Source organism: Telopea speciosissima, chromosome 11 (genome assembly GCF_018873765.1).
Source record: "Telopea speciosissima isolate NSW1024214 ecotype Mountain lineage chromosome 11, Tspe_v1, whole genome shotgun sequence".
NCBI classification, from domain to species: domain Eukaryota; kingdom Viridiplantae; phylum Streptophyta; class Magnoliopsida; order Proteales; family Proteaceae; genus Telopea; species Telopea speciosissima.
In genome coordinates this window covers 2,516,690-2,534,654 of record NC_057926.1, presented here as the reverse complement: position 1 = coordinate 2,534,654, position 17,965 = coordinate 2,516,690, and the positions used below count along the sequence as shown (strand labels likewise).

Genomic DNA, 17,965 nt, shown 5'->3' with positions numbered 1-17,965 from the left:
AAACCATTTGGGGAAGATGAACCCTAAAAATTAAACCTCCAAAATTGAAAATGAGACCTCCAAAATTGAAGTTGCAGTGAAAAAAGTTTCCCATGAATCAAGACAAGGGATGGGGGAATTTGTTGCTGAGATCGTTTGAATATAGTAGGTTTTGGGTCTCTCTGGTCCGTGCAATCTCCATTTGCTTTAGTTCTAGAATCCTACTCGTGATTTCCATCGGGCAGCGAGAATCTGATCTCGATCTCAGTAGAGTTTATACTGTTTCGAAACAAAAACAAAAAATGAGCAAGATGTGGGGAATAATGTCACTATAAATAAACAAACACATGTGAAGAGCTTCAGTGAACTCTTCTTAACTGATCTCTAAATTCCATGATAAATGTGTAGCAGATAAAGAGGCCTGATTGTTCTTAGTCTTTGTTCCAGTTCATTGTTATGTTATTCTAAGTTCTTGATTCATAAGAAGATGTGGAAACTAGCTCATGTTGCAACATCAAATCTGCGGCAAACCAGGCGATTCTCGGCAGCAATTGCAGCTCCTTGCATAGTCCACAAGCACGGGACAAATATTCTTCATGATCCGTGGTTTAATAAGGTCAATCCTGCAATCTTTATAGATTATTTTTAAATTGTTTTTTCATGTATGACATTAATCATACAAATTCCCTCATCCCTTGTCTTGATTCATGGGAAACTTTCTTCACTGCAACTTCAATTTTGGAGGTTTGATTTTAGGGTTCATCTTCCTCAAATGGTTTAGAGTTTGATTTCAAACCCTAAACTATTTGAGGTAGATGAGGGCAATTTGGTTATTTTATTCTTTAATTTTGGTAGGTGTTTATCAGAAAGGCATTTTAGTCATTAGATTCCCTGAAACTAATGTCTAATGTCCCAAATTAACGGACTGGACCAAAGTGCTACACTGTAATGAAAGTAAATGAGAGTTTGCAATTAGAAAAGTTGTAGGAGGCATCTGGACAAATGGATATTTTCAGGGGGCATTTGTAAAAAACCCCAAAAAATATAAAAAACCTCTGTTCAAGAAAAAAAAAAATGTCAACGACCTTTTCAACTTACCGAGTCAGATTTTTGATAAGTTCCACCAAGTCAGATTCCGTCAAAGATTCTACTACTCAATCTTATCTTATCTTAATTGGAGAAAAAGCAAAAAGCGAGCAGAAGCAAAATACCAAACAAAACAAAACAAAAACTATAATACCAAACCTACCCTTGTCCCTTTCCTACTCTCGTGCCCCTTTCCCTCTTTCTACTCCACCTACCGTAGTTTTACTTTTTGTCTCATTTGTTTCCCTCTTCTGGCATTCTGCAACTTCCGGCGCAAATCTGACCACTTCCGGTCAGATCTCGCCTCCACTCGCCGAATTCCGGCGATTTCTACGGCTAACTTTGTTCGGTAAGTGCAGCCCAACTCTCCCTGTGTCTCCCAATCGCATTTCTTGATGATCTTTGTTTCTTTTGTTTAAAGTAATAGAATACGAGTTCGTTTAAGATTTGCTGATGGAGTTCTTTGTTTTAGTAACAGTTTGAAGTGAGTTCCATAAGGTAGCAGCAAATGATCTTTTAAATAAAGATTGTGATGCTTAATTGATTTCCAGTCTTACTGAAGGTCTCTGGAATTCTGATCAATGCTATTTGTCTCTTGAGGAGTCTTAATAGTTCAGGATCTCTGGTGGTTTACTACATAAACTATGTTGGACTTTACTTCTGTTGAAGTATAAACTGTAAATGCTTCGTAGGATCGTTTCAGTTTGGTTTGTTTCGTTGGAAGAAGGACTTCGTAATGCGGTTTCCAGAAACAATTTGCTGAACTACTATCATCGCGTGCCTCATTAATTACATGAGGCAGAAGGCCTATGGTTGAATGATGCTAATGTCTCAACTGCTTGAATTTATCTGTGGTTACTTTCTACATTTATTGACAATTTAGAAATATGACATTTACGGTGATGATTAAGACTCATGCAATGTTGCTATCCCTAAATTGAAGAGGTCACTTATCATTTAATCGGTTGCTTTCAACTTCATTTATGTAAAATATGTTGTGTCTGTTTTGGATCACTTGCAGATCAAAGGGGGAAAGTGAGAAAGGAGCCGTCCCTTTCTGCACTATTAGACTGGTGTAAAGTCTTTTTTCTTTACCTTTATTGAAATGGATAGAGAATCTAGCAATCTACCAATGTCAAGACACATGTAGTGGACAGGTTGGCCTCTTATTTTGTGTTCTCAGTCATGCAAGTAAGTCTTTTGAATTAAACAAGGGGATAAGGGAGGCTTATAGCTCCTGTATGTACTTTGGTTGGTTTCATATGTACTTGGTAGACATGGCTATTACCCACACTGTGGATAACTATCACCAGTTCAAAGTGTGGCTACATTTGTGGGGCATATTTAGTGTGGCAAATAGTCTATCAAAGAAGAAATTTGAGGTTAATGGTGCTGATTTCTCATTGTCATGATACTACTCAAAAGTGTTTTTCATGCACAGAAGGTAAGACTTGAAATTTTACAACAGGATACTGTAGGGCTTTGTGTTTTAGGTCTTTCTGGGGCATTGGGTCATTCTACAGCAGGATGTAATCAGAACGAAACCCACAATTCTCATTCACCCAAGTGAAATTGATCATTTTGCCAAAATAAAAATATAAAGTTTATCATTACCTACTGCATCTTTTATGGATAAATAAAAAACTTTGAACATAAATAGAAAAAATAAAAAAATAGACTCATTTGTAGCACACAATCACAAAAGCTTTGTTTTACCAGAGCTTTAACTTGTTTATTATAGAATTCTATTAGCTGTTGCAATTACTGGATGATCAGTGAGATCTGCATTGTGGTCTATAATGATAGGAAACAAATAATTATCCTTTTTCTTGTTCTTCTTGCTGCTTTCATTCATTCTCCTTCTTCTTCCTTTTTCCTCTTCCTTTTTTAATCTTTGCTTTGCAGTGAACAGCTCAACAGTGTGACTCACTAGTCATATCCCAACTACTCAGGACTGGCTACATGAACCTATTATGCCACTGCCCTCTGACTAAGGACATAATTGTCGTTAACTCATAAGCATCCCTTATTGACAGTCTAATCCCAGTCAACATCAGCCATTTGCTTGTCCATATGTTCTTTTAGCACGCTTTATTCCTTCTCATTGATGCATTCATTTGTCTTCATTGCATATAGCTGAGCCTTCTCAATGGAATTCCTTATATTGTCCCATAATGGTGCTAGACCTTGGACCTGTCAAATGTATTCTTTAATGATTCTGGCCTTCTTAGTCTTTCCACTTATCCATCTCAACACCTTCATCAGCTAAACCCCTTTAATGTAAATGTAGTTTCTTTATGCCCAGAATTCAGCTCCATATGACAGGGTGGACTAAAGCTGACCTATCAAAGTTCTCTTTAATTTCATTTTGAATGAATTTATCTTAGGACATCATATAAGTGCCTCTCCATTTCATCCCCTGCACCCTAATTCATGATGATACCAACATATGGTGTAAGGTCTTAATAATATGGGACTCTATCAAAAAATTTACTTTGAGCCTTGAAAGAATCATGAACCTTGAAGTCAGTGTCATCTCTCAAGTGTAGTAGAATTGCCAGAATGGACATAAGAGATGAGAAACGGGCAACTTTTGCTAACATCTTAGATTGTATGATTGTTGTTCATCAAATATCTTCGTCTACCTCTGTGAACCAACATCATACTTTGCAGACCAAGGACCTAGTATATGAGATGTTTGGGAGGATATTGTCTTGGGAAAAAAGATAAAAAAAAAAAAAAGAAACAAAAAGATATGTCTATCTTGGAAGTTGGATAACACTTACCAAATCAGCCCCTTCAATTTTTTGTTGCCCAGGCATTTCAAATTATGACCTGTACCCCTTTCTGACACTTCATATAATCCTACAATAATGCAAGAAATGGAATCTTTACTGCACCCTAATTGTATCCTTTGCCATGCAGGGTAATGTATCTCTGATTTACTTAAAAAAAGTAGCCCCAATTTACCATTTATAGTTTTTTGGTTTTCAAGACCCTTATGGAAATTGTTAAGAAGATTGATAGGCTCTTCTTCCTCATATTTGTCTGATGTACCATGCTGATGGGGATGACCATATCATCTTTTCAGTTATTGTGCTTTTGTGAAGGAAATTCCTATGATCTAGGGGACATAGCTTCTTGGGATTCTTTATCCATGTCATGTGTTTGACAGACAGGTATGTCGACATGGCTGGACATGTTGTTTGACATGGTCGTGAGAAAATTTAGAAATAGGGGAAAAAGAACAAGGAGGAGAAGGAGAGAAAGAAGAACAGAATGCATACATATGTGGGCTGCTGCAGGCTCAATGCCATAATCTATAGAAATAGACCTGTACTTTGCTGCTGCAAGCCAACACCACTAGAGACCTACAATATTGTGAATTGCGTCTGATGCAGATTCAAGGTTCAAACTTCAGTACGTTGCACAGGGGAAAAAATCAGTCCAAGAACCAAACCTGAAGTAAGCACCTTGGTCCAAGTTCTTGGACCAGTTTTGGTCTTAAACTAAACCAACAGTTTACGCTTTTGATTCAGGCTTATTAGTCTATGCATGGGGCTTTAGTTCAGTTTTATTTCTTTTCATTTTTTGTGTTTCTAGGAGGCTGGACAGGTGTCCTTTAATTCCAGCCTCTTAGTTAAGTTCTAGATAGTTTGTATTTCTTTGAGTTTCTAAATTTATGAAAGCTTGAGCTGTAAGGAACTCCTCTATTCATGGGAGGTTCCCCTTGTTTTATTTCTTTAGCTTATAAGTAAGTAGGGGTAGACCTCCCAATATGAACAACCTATTAGTTTTATGCTTGTAATTTTCTGTGAGATTCAGAGTGCTCATGTGGGATGCAATAGCAAACTTGGTGGGAAGACAAGTACACTGGTGAGAGGTCTAGTTCTTGGTGGGAGGTTTAGTTCATATCCTTCTTCTTATGTTCTCATGTCAGTACGACCATCCTTTCGGTCCATCGATTCCTAGTTATGTGGGCAGTTTTCTGCCTCCTTCAAAGTGCTGTTACAACATTGTTTCCTTCACTACTTTCTATTTTCCTGGGTGTTACTAATTCTGTTTCACTTGCTATTTCAGTACTAAGTTACTAAATCCCTTCTATGTTCCTATTTTGGTTTCAATTTTCTATTCATTGGTTTAGTTACTATTTTTGTAGTTATAAGTCTAAGTTTCTGCTTTAAATAACTTTCTATTTTGGTAACCTATTGATATTTTCAGATCTAACCGGTGGATTGACATCTAATTTTGCTAAACCATTTCTCATATCTTCTAGGCCATTCGACGAAACTTGGGCCAGATCTGATCCTCCTTGATCAGGTTTCTGGATTTTCTCTCTAGTTTGGCTTTTTTCTTGACCTGCGGTTCTAGATCTTGTGTTGGATTTTTAACCCCAGCCTTTGGGTGATTAGTTAGCCATTATTTTTGTATCAGAGCTATGGCTGAACTCAGTTCAAGGAATTCTGACCCAACAAACCTTCCCCTACTTATGATAATTCTGAGCATCCCAGACCTAATGGTTGATTACCAGCCCATTCTACCACTAATTCCATGAGATTTATAGGTAGAAGGCCACAAAGGTTCCTACAGCTCAACTTTCTTTTGAGAACCTCATGTGAGCATATTTAGACGGTAGTAATGGTGTACCTAATCGGCATACTGACGACTCCCAAAAGGTGAAGCTAGTTTTGAAAGAGTACAGTGAGAAATTTGATCCACATGTGTTCTACGACTGGCTAGCCTCTTTGGAGGATTATTATGATTGGTATGATTTCATAAGAGCCAGGAAATTGAAGCTAGCTCGAGCAAAGTTAATTGGACCAGCAAGGGAGTTTGGGAACAACCAAGAATGGAGGTTGCAGATACGAGGTACAACACCACAACACCCATAATGCAGAAGTCGACCTCGAACCAGGGTAACCAGCGGGAGATCGATTGCAGCCAGGATCGATACAATGAAAAGAACAAATTAAAAGCTGCAACTCTTTTTTTTATTGCTACTTTTCTGTTACATATGAAGAAGAACATAAAAAGGATAAGAAGAAGAAGAAGAAAGGGATATAGAAGAGAAGGGGGGGGGGGGGTAGGGGAATGGCTCTCACCCTGGGTCTCTCACCCACAGCTATCTTGGCTATTGAAACATGGAATTTCTCCCATAACCGATGGCAACAAGGCCTGAAAATTATTTTCTCCAAATCTGTCTCTATTACAAGAGGGGCTGCCTATTTAATGGAATTGGTTAGCTTTCAAAATTAGAAACTGCTAGATACCTAGACTTAATAACTAAGAAACTATTACAAAAATAGAAACTAAGTTAATAGCAGCTTCTAATAGAATATTCCACCAACACCCAACAGCTAATCTTCACACCAACTGTCCATATCAGGCCCCAAATCACTGTTCACGAACAGTAACTTCCTCTTTTTTTTAAAAAAAAAAAAAATTTGTCTTGGTCTCTTTTCTTTTTCATGCTTCTCTCTGGGCTGGGGCTGGGGCTGCCTTAGGTGATGCTCCATCGAACCAACAGAAACTTGCCACATCATCAGACCAGGCTGCCTCTCACAGCAGTCGAATCCACAACCTTGGTGGGCTGGTTTTGGGGCCTGTTTCTTGTGGGTACATATGGACTTGTGATCTACATCAACCACCACTTGGGACGAGATGAAAGAAGGGCTGAAGAGCAAGTACCTCAGATTTTCCGAGCACGGCAGCATGACCAATATTCTCTACTGCAAGAGACCCTTTCAGTAGCCGAGTGTATGGACCAATTTGACTCTCTTGTTTCACGAACGGGAGTTGAAGAGAGTGATATACAAGTGCTATCTTGATTCAAGTTAGGGATATAGCATGAGATTCAAAGGAGACTGATTTCAAAAGGCGTTATGAGTTGCATGACTGATTTCAAAAGGCGTTATGAGCTGAGGGATTATTGGAGCCTCCAGTTAGGTGACTTGGTTTTCAAGTCGGGGTGAACAGAAGACCACCAACACCGACTAGCCCTACAGGGTACATGAGTAGACCAATTAACACACCTCTAGCCACAGACAAGGGCAAGGCTCCATTGAATAGTAGTTGTGGGACGAAGGTCTACAATTGTGACAAATATGGGCACTCTACCAAATTCTGCCCTCAGTGGTGTGTTAAGATCTGTACCGCAGGGGTATTCCTGTCCTGTGGTACCTTAGTTTCTTTGTCATTAGTCATGAGGGTAGTGTACCTATCGTGATATATGTTTAGTCATAGAGCTTAGTTAGTCTTTTATTGTTAATTTAATTCCTTGTATTGCTTGTTATTAGACATTGAGTCCTACTAAGAGTCTAATAGCTGGTATTATAAGTAAAGGCAGGGTACCACGATAGAGATAGACTGAATCTATTGTGGTTCAGCATATCTTCTCTTCCTCTTCCATCGTCTCTCTCTCTCTTCCTTTTTCTCTCCCTCTCTCCTTCAAGCTTTGTGGGGACTGGTTATTTGTTTCTCTCTTGCTACAAATGACAAAAGACGACAAATGCTTTTGTGGCAGCAATTGAGGCCAATGAGGAGATGTGATTTTATTATCCCCACCCACCTGAGGAGGTCGTTGAGGAGCAACCCAATGATTTTGGTGATGATGAGTACGAGGAGACTTATGAAATCACTGTGGTAGCTGCATTCTAGTTGCTGAAACCAAGGGTGAGGATTGACGACAACATTGCATTTTCTACACTCGTATGGTTAGCGGGCAAAAGGTGTGGTGAACAGTATAGTTGTGTAAATGTAGTCTCAAAAGCCTTTGCTGGTAAGGCCAAACTATGTATCGAGAAACATCACAACCTTACCAAATCTCCTTACTAAATGGCAACACACTTAAAGTAAACCAAAAAGATGCCTGGTCCCTCTCAAATTGGGTGCATATGAGGAGGACGTTTGGTGTGATGTTTTTTTTTAGATAAGTAAATTATATTAAAAAAACAAAAAAGGAAAAGTTAAATATACAAAAAAAGGCATCCACCTAGAACCCCTTTAAAACAGGCTTAAAAAGGGAAATGGGAGGCCCCTAACAAAAACGGGACAGGCACAAAAGTGCCAAAAACAAGGAAGTTATAACCGATAGCTGGGGAATTAATGTGCATTGGATTTCTACTGTTCCGAAGGCATGTTCATGGTTTCGACCTCCTCCGTCTATGTTTGCTTTGCATTGTAATGGTTCTCTATTTCAAGAAAAGGCAACTTATGGTGGGCTGATTTGTGATGCTATGGGTTCCCTCATTATTGCTTGTCCCACTCAAATTGGGTGCGTATGAGGAGGACGTTTGGTGTGATGTTATTCCCATGCGATTGACTAATCTACTTAATGGCTGACCTTGGATGTTTGATAATGATGTTGATGCAATCACATGATATTAGGGATTGGGATTATCTTGTAAAATTTGCCATATTTTTATGTTAGGGAAGTATGATACACATGAAGGATTTAGTTACCTAGTTATTACAGTTTCTATTTCAATTTTAGTGTTTGATTAGGAAACTTTATTTTCTCTTTTCTTTATATGTGTAAGCATTGCACTGAGTTTAGATTAAGATTTGAAATATTGAATGAAAATTTCGGTTTGGTGTTGCTGCCATTCTGCCAAGAGCTGTGAGTATGCAGGTCTATCTTCTCCCTCTCTCTCCTCCACTTGAATCAATTCCAGTTCTTCCTTTAGGTGCTAAAACTGCCCATTATCATCATTATTTCTTTTCATCTGGGTGGGCCCATAGCAACCCCTAATTAGGGTTATTGAACCTGGAATCGCATCAGATGTACTGGTAGGAGGTATAAAGAAACAGTGCTGATTTAGACAAGTTCCTGGGCAAGCAGTATAGCCGCAGGATCTTAAAGAACGAGGCCCATATCACTTAAAGTGGACCATGGTTCATTGGGCCTAACCACCCTTGGGCTGCGTGTTTTTTTGGTTCACCCAAAACCAGATCATGGGGATTGTTTAAGATCTTTTATAATGTAAAGCTATTAGTTACTTTCTAATTTAATTAATAGCTAGGATCTTAAGTTACTTGCTGTACAAGTACTTTCAATTTTTTGTTATTTCTTCTTTAGTTGTTGGCCAAGGCCGCATATATGTGTTGGACTTTTAGTGTTCTTCCCCCACGATTTAATGAATTTGAGTGAATGTTGGTTTTACCATTGCTGTGTGATGCAGTGTGAGGAGAGAATCCTTTGGTTAGTGAGAGACTGACCAAGGCCATAGGTGAGAGGCCTTGGTCATATGCCCCCCTCCTAATCTTCTTCGTCTCCTCTATCGAGTGCTCTTGTTTCTATTTTTTATTGTTCTGCAAAACCAAGCATCTGAGAGGCATTCGAAGCACTGTTTCTACGGCTAGAGTTGCTGGTTGAACTCTTGAAGACTAATCCATCGAGTTCCAAGAAAGGTAAGTCTTGAAGGTCAATCTCTAACCTTGCGGCAACCCTATGTTGATATTTTCTGCAATCTCTTCGGGCCTGGAAACTCCAGTTCATATCATCAGCTTCAGCCCATATTTTGACAGTGTACCACCAATACTAAACCCCCTCCTTCGTTAGTGATTTCAGCCTGATCCAGGGGCTGGATTTGGCTGTAGACTGTAAATTTAGGATCAAATGGATCAGAATATGTATGCAAATCTCAAGTGGATGGTGATCTAAGGTTAAAAGAGACAGGGAAAGAAATGTAATTCATGTAAACGGTTGTGGAGGCTCCTATAAAGAGTAGAGCTTACGGCATTTTATGATTTAGATGAATACCTGATGCCTTATGCATGGGACTTTGGTATACTAATAAGCTTACTGGTTCCTGTCCTTTAAAATCATCAGTTTTCTTATGCTTGGGTACGATGTTGGTTAGGGAGATATATTTGTTTTGAAAATGTAAAATGTTGCTTTAAAATAATAATTAACTAAAGTAGTACGCATAGTATTTTTTTCTGAATATTGATGATTCTCCTGCAGATAATTGTTTTGTCCAAAATGTTTTTCTAATCACCTTGTTGGTTATATTTAGTTTTGATGTTATTATGTGGATCTTGGGAACAACTTGCTTCATTTTGGTTGTCTATTATTTTTAGTTTCATTTATGTATTCCTTTAATACCTTCTTGGTAAGGTCATCTTGGTTTAAGTTGATTCTGGATGCATCTGGAATTGATTTCTGCTTGAACATGATGGTTAGCTCAGTTGCATTCTCCTGCTGGTTATGACAGATGCGGGAGGTAATCTATTGCCATGATCCTTTATGGATCAAGTAGGAGCTACTCTGCATTGGCTTTAACCATAATGTGTTGGTCATAATCTTTATGAGTCCTCTGAGGTGAATTTCAGTGCAGTTTGTTCCAAAGGACCTGGTACTAAATTTTATTTCTGGTAATAGACTTATTCCACCGGGTTCATGGTTATTAAGTGGAGTCTGGAATTGCTGCTATTCTAGTTTATTTTCTAATATGATGAGAGACACTTAGGTTTGAATTTAGGCTTTGATTTGATGTTTTTGACCTGAATATTATATTGTTTATTACTTTACATTATAGCTGCTGATTTTCTGTTCTTCAGAAGTTGATTTTTGGAACTAAATTACAACCTGGATTGATTGTTGAGGTCTGTTTTTTAATTCTATCTGTTTATGATTATTGTTCTTTGATAAAGTATTTTATTCGTCAAAATTTTTTCATTGTCTATATTATACTACCTGTCCAGCTCAATTTAGGTGGGCTCGTACTGCCTGTGAATTTTTATGGTCCTATCTCTATATTTCACTATGGCATTTTAACAGTGCTACTTTTAGTACATTATTATGAGATTATCGAATTTACTATTTTTTTTTTTTGTGTTGTATTCTTAAATAATATTTGTGCTTTTTGGATTCTGTGCAGAGTCTTGGATCCTTGTTTATCTCATAGCTGCTTAAAATTTCTAAATTTGGTTGAATATCTTCTATTTTGTCATAGTGTTATTGACTTTCCTGTTGTCTTCTTTTCTTATTCTTTTAAATATTATTATTTAATTTTGTTGAGCATCTGTACTTGTCATGCCTTTTTAATTGAGCTTACTTGAGGTTATTGATCTTGTCTAATCTTTCTGATATTGACTTTCAGGCTTGTCTTCGCGTGGTGAAGCAATTTAGTCAGGAATTAATGGACCAGGTAGTGGGTCCCTTTCTTGGTGCTTGGCAGCTTTTTCTTTTTCGTTTGTCTTGTTTTAGGTTAACTTGTTAATTCTGGCAGTATGAAAAAGTAGAGAAGATTGGAGAAGGAACTTATGGTGTAGTTTACAAGGCTCGTGACCGTTTGACGAATGAGACTATAGCTCTCAAAAAGATTCGCTTAGAGCAGGAAGATGAAGGAGTTCCTAGCACGGCAATAAGAGAAATTTCCCTCTTGAAGGAGATGCAGCATGGAAACATAGTCAGGTTCTCCTGCAATTCCACTTATTTCCTTTATTAACTGTATAGGGTGAAATAAATAAATCTGGGGTGTGTTATAGAAGGCCAATACTATTTCCTCTTGTTGGTGCAATCATTGTCATTTGTTATACATGACCAAACTATCTCAAATGACTTTTCGGGTCTAGGCGGTCCGGTCTGGAGAGGGTTTTCCAAGCAGGCCTTGGTTTTGTCACATGGCTTGTCAATGGATCTATAATTTTGTGGACAGGTGGACCCCTGAGTCTCCTGCTCTCATGTCATGTTTCATCCCAATCGGAGTGGCCAAGTGGCAAAATAAAGTATTGAAAGTTTAAGGACATACATGTGGTTATATGATTGAATTTGAGTATGAAATTTGACACCTTGTCAAGTCAGACCATTTCCTAAACGTCTAACTGTCGGTATTGCACTATCACCACTCCACATGGCAGAAATAGGTGGCCTGCTTAGCAAACCTCTCCAAGCGGGCCAGTGGCCCAGTGCAGAAATTTTTTTTTCTGTAACATTCTCTCATCTTGTGATCTATTATTGTTACCTCTAAGTTCCAAATAATGCACTCATTTTTAGTTCTATCCTCTATATTATTGCCACCCATACACCTCACTGTACCATCTTAATTATGGTTTTTCTATGGATTTGTTGCTGGTTGGTTGGTTGCTCAATATTATGCTGTAAATAGCATGGCTGATTTTTAGCTGGCCAATGAAATTCTCCCTAAGTTTTGTTTGTATATGTCAAATGCACAGCACTCAAAGGCATCTCCAACTTCATACTTCCCAATATACATGTTCAGGGGAACACACTTCATCTCATGGTGTTTGTTATGCAATATTCTCTTATTTGATGAAAATATTTTGGCGGATTGTACCTGTTATTTATTATGCACTTGATGTGTTTTATACTTTCAATATGGGGGATGAATTACACAGAGTTTTAAGTATTGGTACGTATCATTACATATTGGTATTGGTGGGTATCGATACGATACAGTACCGATTCAATACTTACAAGCAAGGTTTAAAAACTCGGGTTTCGACCTGGCCAAAATCGAGTTTTGGTCGAAACCAGGGATTTTTTCCCATTGATGGGGAAACCAAGGTTTCGACCCCAAAACAAGGTTTTTTAGGTCTGATTTTTTGCAGGTTGCCTATTTTTCACATTTTAAACATAATCCATGAATTACATTCACCAAAAAATCACTGAAAATGGTACTTGTGGTTATTGACCCAAGTTTACTAGCGTACGCGTTGCTATGATATAGACGCTAAAGTGGTATTATAATTAGTTCACATAATTATAAAGTATTTGAACCCTGAATAATACATTGAATCCAAATAAAACATTAAGATGCTCCTCTTTTTCCTTTTAAGAATGTAAACATTGTCTATCATCATCCTTTCAATGGGTATCCTAAAGATCTAAAGACGTATACACTTACGTGAGCGTCTAAAGTCGAGGTTTGAGTCTGACCTTTCGCCCACATTTTTTAAGTTCAAATTTCTAAACTGAGCTGCATAGTTATGAAGTCAAAATTCTGCTTGATCGGTTCAAGAGTCAGGAATCGACCAATGAATCGGTTTGGTTCAAGATGAATTAGAAAAAGAAAATGACTATGAATCAACCAATTCGGATCCAATTTGGACTATCCGATTCCAATTCAGGTAATAACAATTAGGATTGGTGGAAATCAGAATAAGTGTCAGCCAATTCCAATCCAAATTGCCCGATTCCCCAATCGGATTCCCAATTTTTAAAATCATGAACTAAATACTTTCGGCAATGCTTGATTATTGGATAAACCACGGTGGTGGAAGCCAAAGTTAACTCTGCAAGGTATTTATTTTGTAATTTTTTATTCAAATGAAGGCTTGCTGTCAAGTTAGGTGATTTTAGAACCTAAAGAAGATAAGGTTGAACAGGTTTCGATCGAAACCTGGCCGAAACATGGTCGAAACAGTCGAGTTAAGGGAGAAACCAAGGATTTTTAAAATTCCCCTTAGGTTTCGTCTCGGGTAGCCACGAAACCGAGTTGTCTCTTCCGAAACCACAGGTTTCGATCGAGTTTTTGTTCCATGCTTAAAACAGAAAAAAAATTGTATCTTCTTTGTATCGACTGATACAGTTCAATAAGGGAACGATATGGATCGATACAGGTAAGATATACTCACTATACCTCTTTTAAGTTCACAAAACAAACTCCGTGAGTGAGATATGAAACTGAGAGCAACCTAAAGCCTTGGAAACTTATTTTTCTCTTTGAATTGAGTTGCATAAAAAATCATGGATTGAAACAGATTGGGTGAAATGGATAAAGTTGCAAATTTTTTTTCCTGCTCAATTCTCTCTTTTTATTTTTTATTTTTGTTATGCATAACTAGATTTGGCAAAAACGACTCAATTCCTTGCATCAAACTTATATATAAATATATATATATACTAGTAAACGCGCACGTGCAAATGCACGTGTGGCCATTTATAAGATGGCAGAGAGAGTATATGTATGTAATTTACTAAATGTTTAAATGCCAATGTGTGTGTGTGTGTGTGTGAGAGAGAGAGAGAGAGAGAAATTGACGCAAGCATGTAATTGATGTTGGTACAAATTTGGGTAGAAGTATCACCGGTAAGTATTGGTACACTATGAGAGCTCAAGTCTTCTTTTTATATTTTCCCCTAATAAGCAGTATGTTGGGGCTTTTCTTCTAGTATCATATTTGGAAGTTACCTTGTTATCCTAAAGTGATGCATTGGAAAATTCTGAAGTAAATTTTCAGTATTGCTATAATATGAGGAAGGATCCCACAAACATAAAAGATCACTGGTAGAACACAATTTATCTTCAAAGATTTTATACTCAAAGTTAGAACATCTTAATCCAAATCTCATTTCTTGGTGTGATGACTAAGCAAATGCAGAAACAGTACCCAAACAGGAACTCCAACATAATGGCTTGACAAAAACTAAAATATAACAAGAACTATAGGTTTGAAAAAAGTGAAATGCAACTTAAACGATAATAAAAATTACATAATCATTGAGTCAACTGATATATCCTTTAGGCCGACTCTCTTCAACTGATTCTGAACTATACATAAGACATTTTCCCTTGAAAAATATTTCCCATAACTGTAATCATTGTGGTACAGAAATTACATGTGGGTCAATAGGGTCATTGTTGAAAATTTTTTTTTTGGGTAAATAAGTATATTACCGAACCCCAAGAGGGGGCAGGGAAGAGAGAACCAAAAGAATCAATACAAGAGGGAGAAGAAGAAAAATAAGAGGGAGAGGGAGAGAGAAAAAAGGGGGGGGCGATCAACCAGCGTACGCAGAGGAGGAAGACCGCAAAAGGGTAGTATCAAGGCCCCCAAAAGTCAAAATATGCTTGTTCCTAGGGTTGGCTATGGAGTGCCTCTAACGGATACAGCTGAGCTTGGAGGATACATCGAAGGAGATGGCTATCCAAATCACATCAAACGATCTAGAGTTGGAAGTCCATCTCCTGAGGTTCCTTTCCATCCAGATATGGTGAATAACAGCACTAAAAACTAGCTTTCCGATAGTGTCACAAATGGAGTTCCCAGAAAAAGTCTTAAGCAACCAAAGTCATTCACGGTCAAAACTCCGGATCCTTCTGCTAGGCGGCCAGATAGAGGCAAGGCCTTTTTCCAAATGGTGGAGGTGAAGGGGCAGTCAAAGAAGAGATGAGGGATATCTTCACGGCCGATCCAACAAAGGTTGCAAGAGGGGGGGGCTGGGATAGTGCGGTGAATGAGGAAGGCTTGGGTAGGCAGGCAAAGTCTGAGGGCTCTCCAAACAGTTAGGCTATGGCGGGGTATGTGGCCTTTGAACCAGACTAAGTTGTGCCAGGGGACAGAGGGGCTAGGGTCTCTAGAGAGGTTCCAGGCAGAAAAGGAGGAGAAGAGACCATTGGGGGAGGGGAGCCAGATGACCTTATCCGCGCGAGGGGAGGAGTTTTGCTGCAACGGGGGAAGGGTTGCCCAGATCTGAGAGATGATGTCTGGGTTAAGGGAGGGGTGAGGGGTCCAAGAACCAGAGGAGATGAGGGAGGAGACAGGGGCAGCCTTGGGGAGGCCAGAGGAATAGATGGCTCTAGGGCCCAGAAGATTATAGAGGATCCCTGAAGGGTGCCAAGGATCGAGCCAGAGAGAGGTGGAGTTGCCATCGGCAATGGAAGAGGAGATACCACGAAGGGCGAGGGGGCGGAGGGAGAGGATCTTACGCCAAATCCAAGAGTCAGCAGGGATGGAGACAGTCCAGATGGAGTCAGACTTAAGGAGATGAGAATGGACCTAGGAAACCCAGATAGAATCCTGGCGGGAAGAGATTCTCCAGAGGAGCTTAAGGATGCCCACCGTGTTGGAGTCACGGTTGCGGCGGAGGCCCAGACCACCCTCGGATTTAGAGATGCAGATAGACTTCCAGCTGACTGGGTGGAGAAATCTGGGGGTGTCACTACCCTTCCAAAAGAAGGCGCAGAGGATGCGCTCAATGGCCTTGATGGTGGAGTTAGGGATGCTAAAGATACCAGTCCAGTAGATGTAGGAAGCTTGGAGGACCGAGCAGATACATTCAAGTCTACCAGCGTAAGAAAGAATCTTGCCTTTCCAAAGCTGGAGACGCTTACGAATGTTGTCGAGCATAGGAGTGCAGTGGTGGCTCGAGAGTCTGGCTGGAATCAGGGGAATGCCAAGGTAGATGACAGGAAAAGAGCCGATGGAGAAACCTGTTAAGAGGCGGAGGGATTCTTTAGTAGAGTCCGAGATACCAGAGAGAGAGATTTTGGATTTTAGGAGATTGACTTGGAGACCAGAGAGAGACTCAAAGAGATGGAGCGAGTCCATAATGGCAGAGATGGAAGAGTGGGACGCCTTAGAAAAGATCATCAGGTCATTAGCAAAGGCCAGATGGGAGAGGTTGATGTGTTTGCATTTTGGAAGAGGAGAGATAAGGAGGAGATCAGTTTTGGTTTGGAGGCTCCTGGAGAGGACTTCCAGGGCAAGGGAGAAGAGGAAAGGGGAGAGGGGGCAGCCTTGGCGGATTCCAACTTTGAAGCGGAAGAAACCAGCGGGGGAGCCATTGACCAAGACAGAGAAGGAGGGGGAGGAGATACAGGCGTAAATCCAGCGAATGAAGACAGGGGGGAAGCTCATGAGGGAGAGCACATCACAGATGAAATCCCAACGGATGGAGTCAAATGCTATGTGGAGATCGATTTTTAAGAGAGCCGCCGAGGAGTGCGATTTGCGGTCGAAGCCTCTGACGATCTCAGAGCAGAGGATGATGTTGTCCGCTATGCTCCGGCAGGAGATGAAGGTCGACTGGTTGGGACTGACAAGGGAGGGAATGACCGCCTTGATCCGATTGGCAAGGATCTTGGCAATGAACTTATAGATGAGATTACAAAGGGAGATGGGCCGAAAGTTAGTCAGAGAAGTAGCCCCATCCTTTTTAGGGATAAGGCAGATGAAAGTTTGGTTGATCTGAGCTAGCTGACTAGGCTTGAAAAAGAAACTACGGATGGCTTTGAAAACCTCTCCTTTAAAAGAGTCCCAACAGCTGAGGAAGAAACCCATACTGTTGGCCTTATGGGAAAGGATTGCCTGGGAGATTTCATCATCAGAGGGGATGGCTATGAGGGAGTTGAAGAGAGAGGGGGGAATGAACTTATCAATGAGCGAAGGGGGGATAGATGAGGGGGGGGGGGAGGGATTGAATAGGGTGGAGAAGAAGGAGGAGGCAGCCTCTTTGATATCAGTGGGAGTGGAGAGAGAGGTCCCATCAGAAGCGACAAGGAGGGTGATGGAATTCGAGTTCTGCCTAGCGTTTAGGGAGCGGTGGAAATAGGCAGAGTTTGAATCACCAAGCTCCAACTACTTGGAACGAGATTTTTGGCAAAGAAAGCTTTCCTTAAGGAGGGAGAGAGAGGATAACTCTTCGGAAAGACGCTTCTCATCGATGGCAAAAACCGGGTTGAGGGGGTCAGACTGGAGCTTAAATTGGACGAGAGAGAGATCGGACCGGCAGGAAGAGAGCCTGGAAGGGATATTGCCAAAGGTGGAGAGGTTCCACCTTCAAAGAGCAGATTTGGTGTTGCGGAGCTTTTGAGCCAGGGCAACCAGAGGGAGCGAGTGAGATGAGACCGGTAAACGCCAAGCTTTCTTGATGGTGGGCAAATAGAGGGGGTGGGACATCCACATGTCGAAGAATTTGAAAGGTTTGGGGCCAAACGAGGAGTAGGGCTAGAGGAAAATGAGGTAGGGGCAGTGATCGGAGAGGCCTTGAAGGAGAAAGGAGGCATGGGAATGGGGGAGAGAGGAAAGCCAGACTTCATTGACGAGAAATCGGTCTAGCTTGCAGGCGATGCAATCAGGGCCAACGCGACGGTTGTGCCAGGTAAGAGGGGAACCTGACCACTGGAGATCGTCAAGGCCGAGATCCTTAATG

The 17,965-nt window shown here is 40.1% G+C and overlaps 1 protein-coding gene across 4 annotated transcripts in view; it reads left to right on the top strand.

Moving 5' to 3' along the window:
• The first annotated feature begins 1,220 nt into the window (after positions 1 to 1,220).
• The window catches only part of LOC122646507 (cell division control protein 2 homolog), a 30,637-nt gene continuing 13,892 nt past the window's right edge, over positions 1,221 to 17,965 (top strand). Inside the window, exons 1-3 of one of the 4 annotated variants that reach the window (XM_043840079.1) lie at positions 1,221 to 1,400; positions 11,169 to 11,216; positions 11,298 to 11,482. In XM_043840079.1, coding sequence (XP_043696014.1) covers positions 11,208 to 11,216; positions 11,298 to 11,482 — 194 coding nt within the window. In that variant the 5' untranslated portion in view covers positions 1,221 to 1,400; positions 11,169 to 11,207. Of the gene's footprint in view, positions 1,419 to 1,570; positions 1,672 to 11,162; positions 11,217 to 11,297; positions 11,483 to 17,965 lie in introns of those variants that run through there. The other 3 variants (XM_043840082.1, XM_043840081.1, XM_043840080.1) reach the window with 3 other exon arrangements.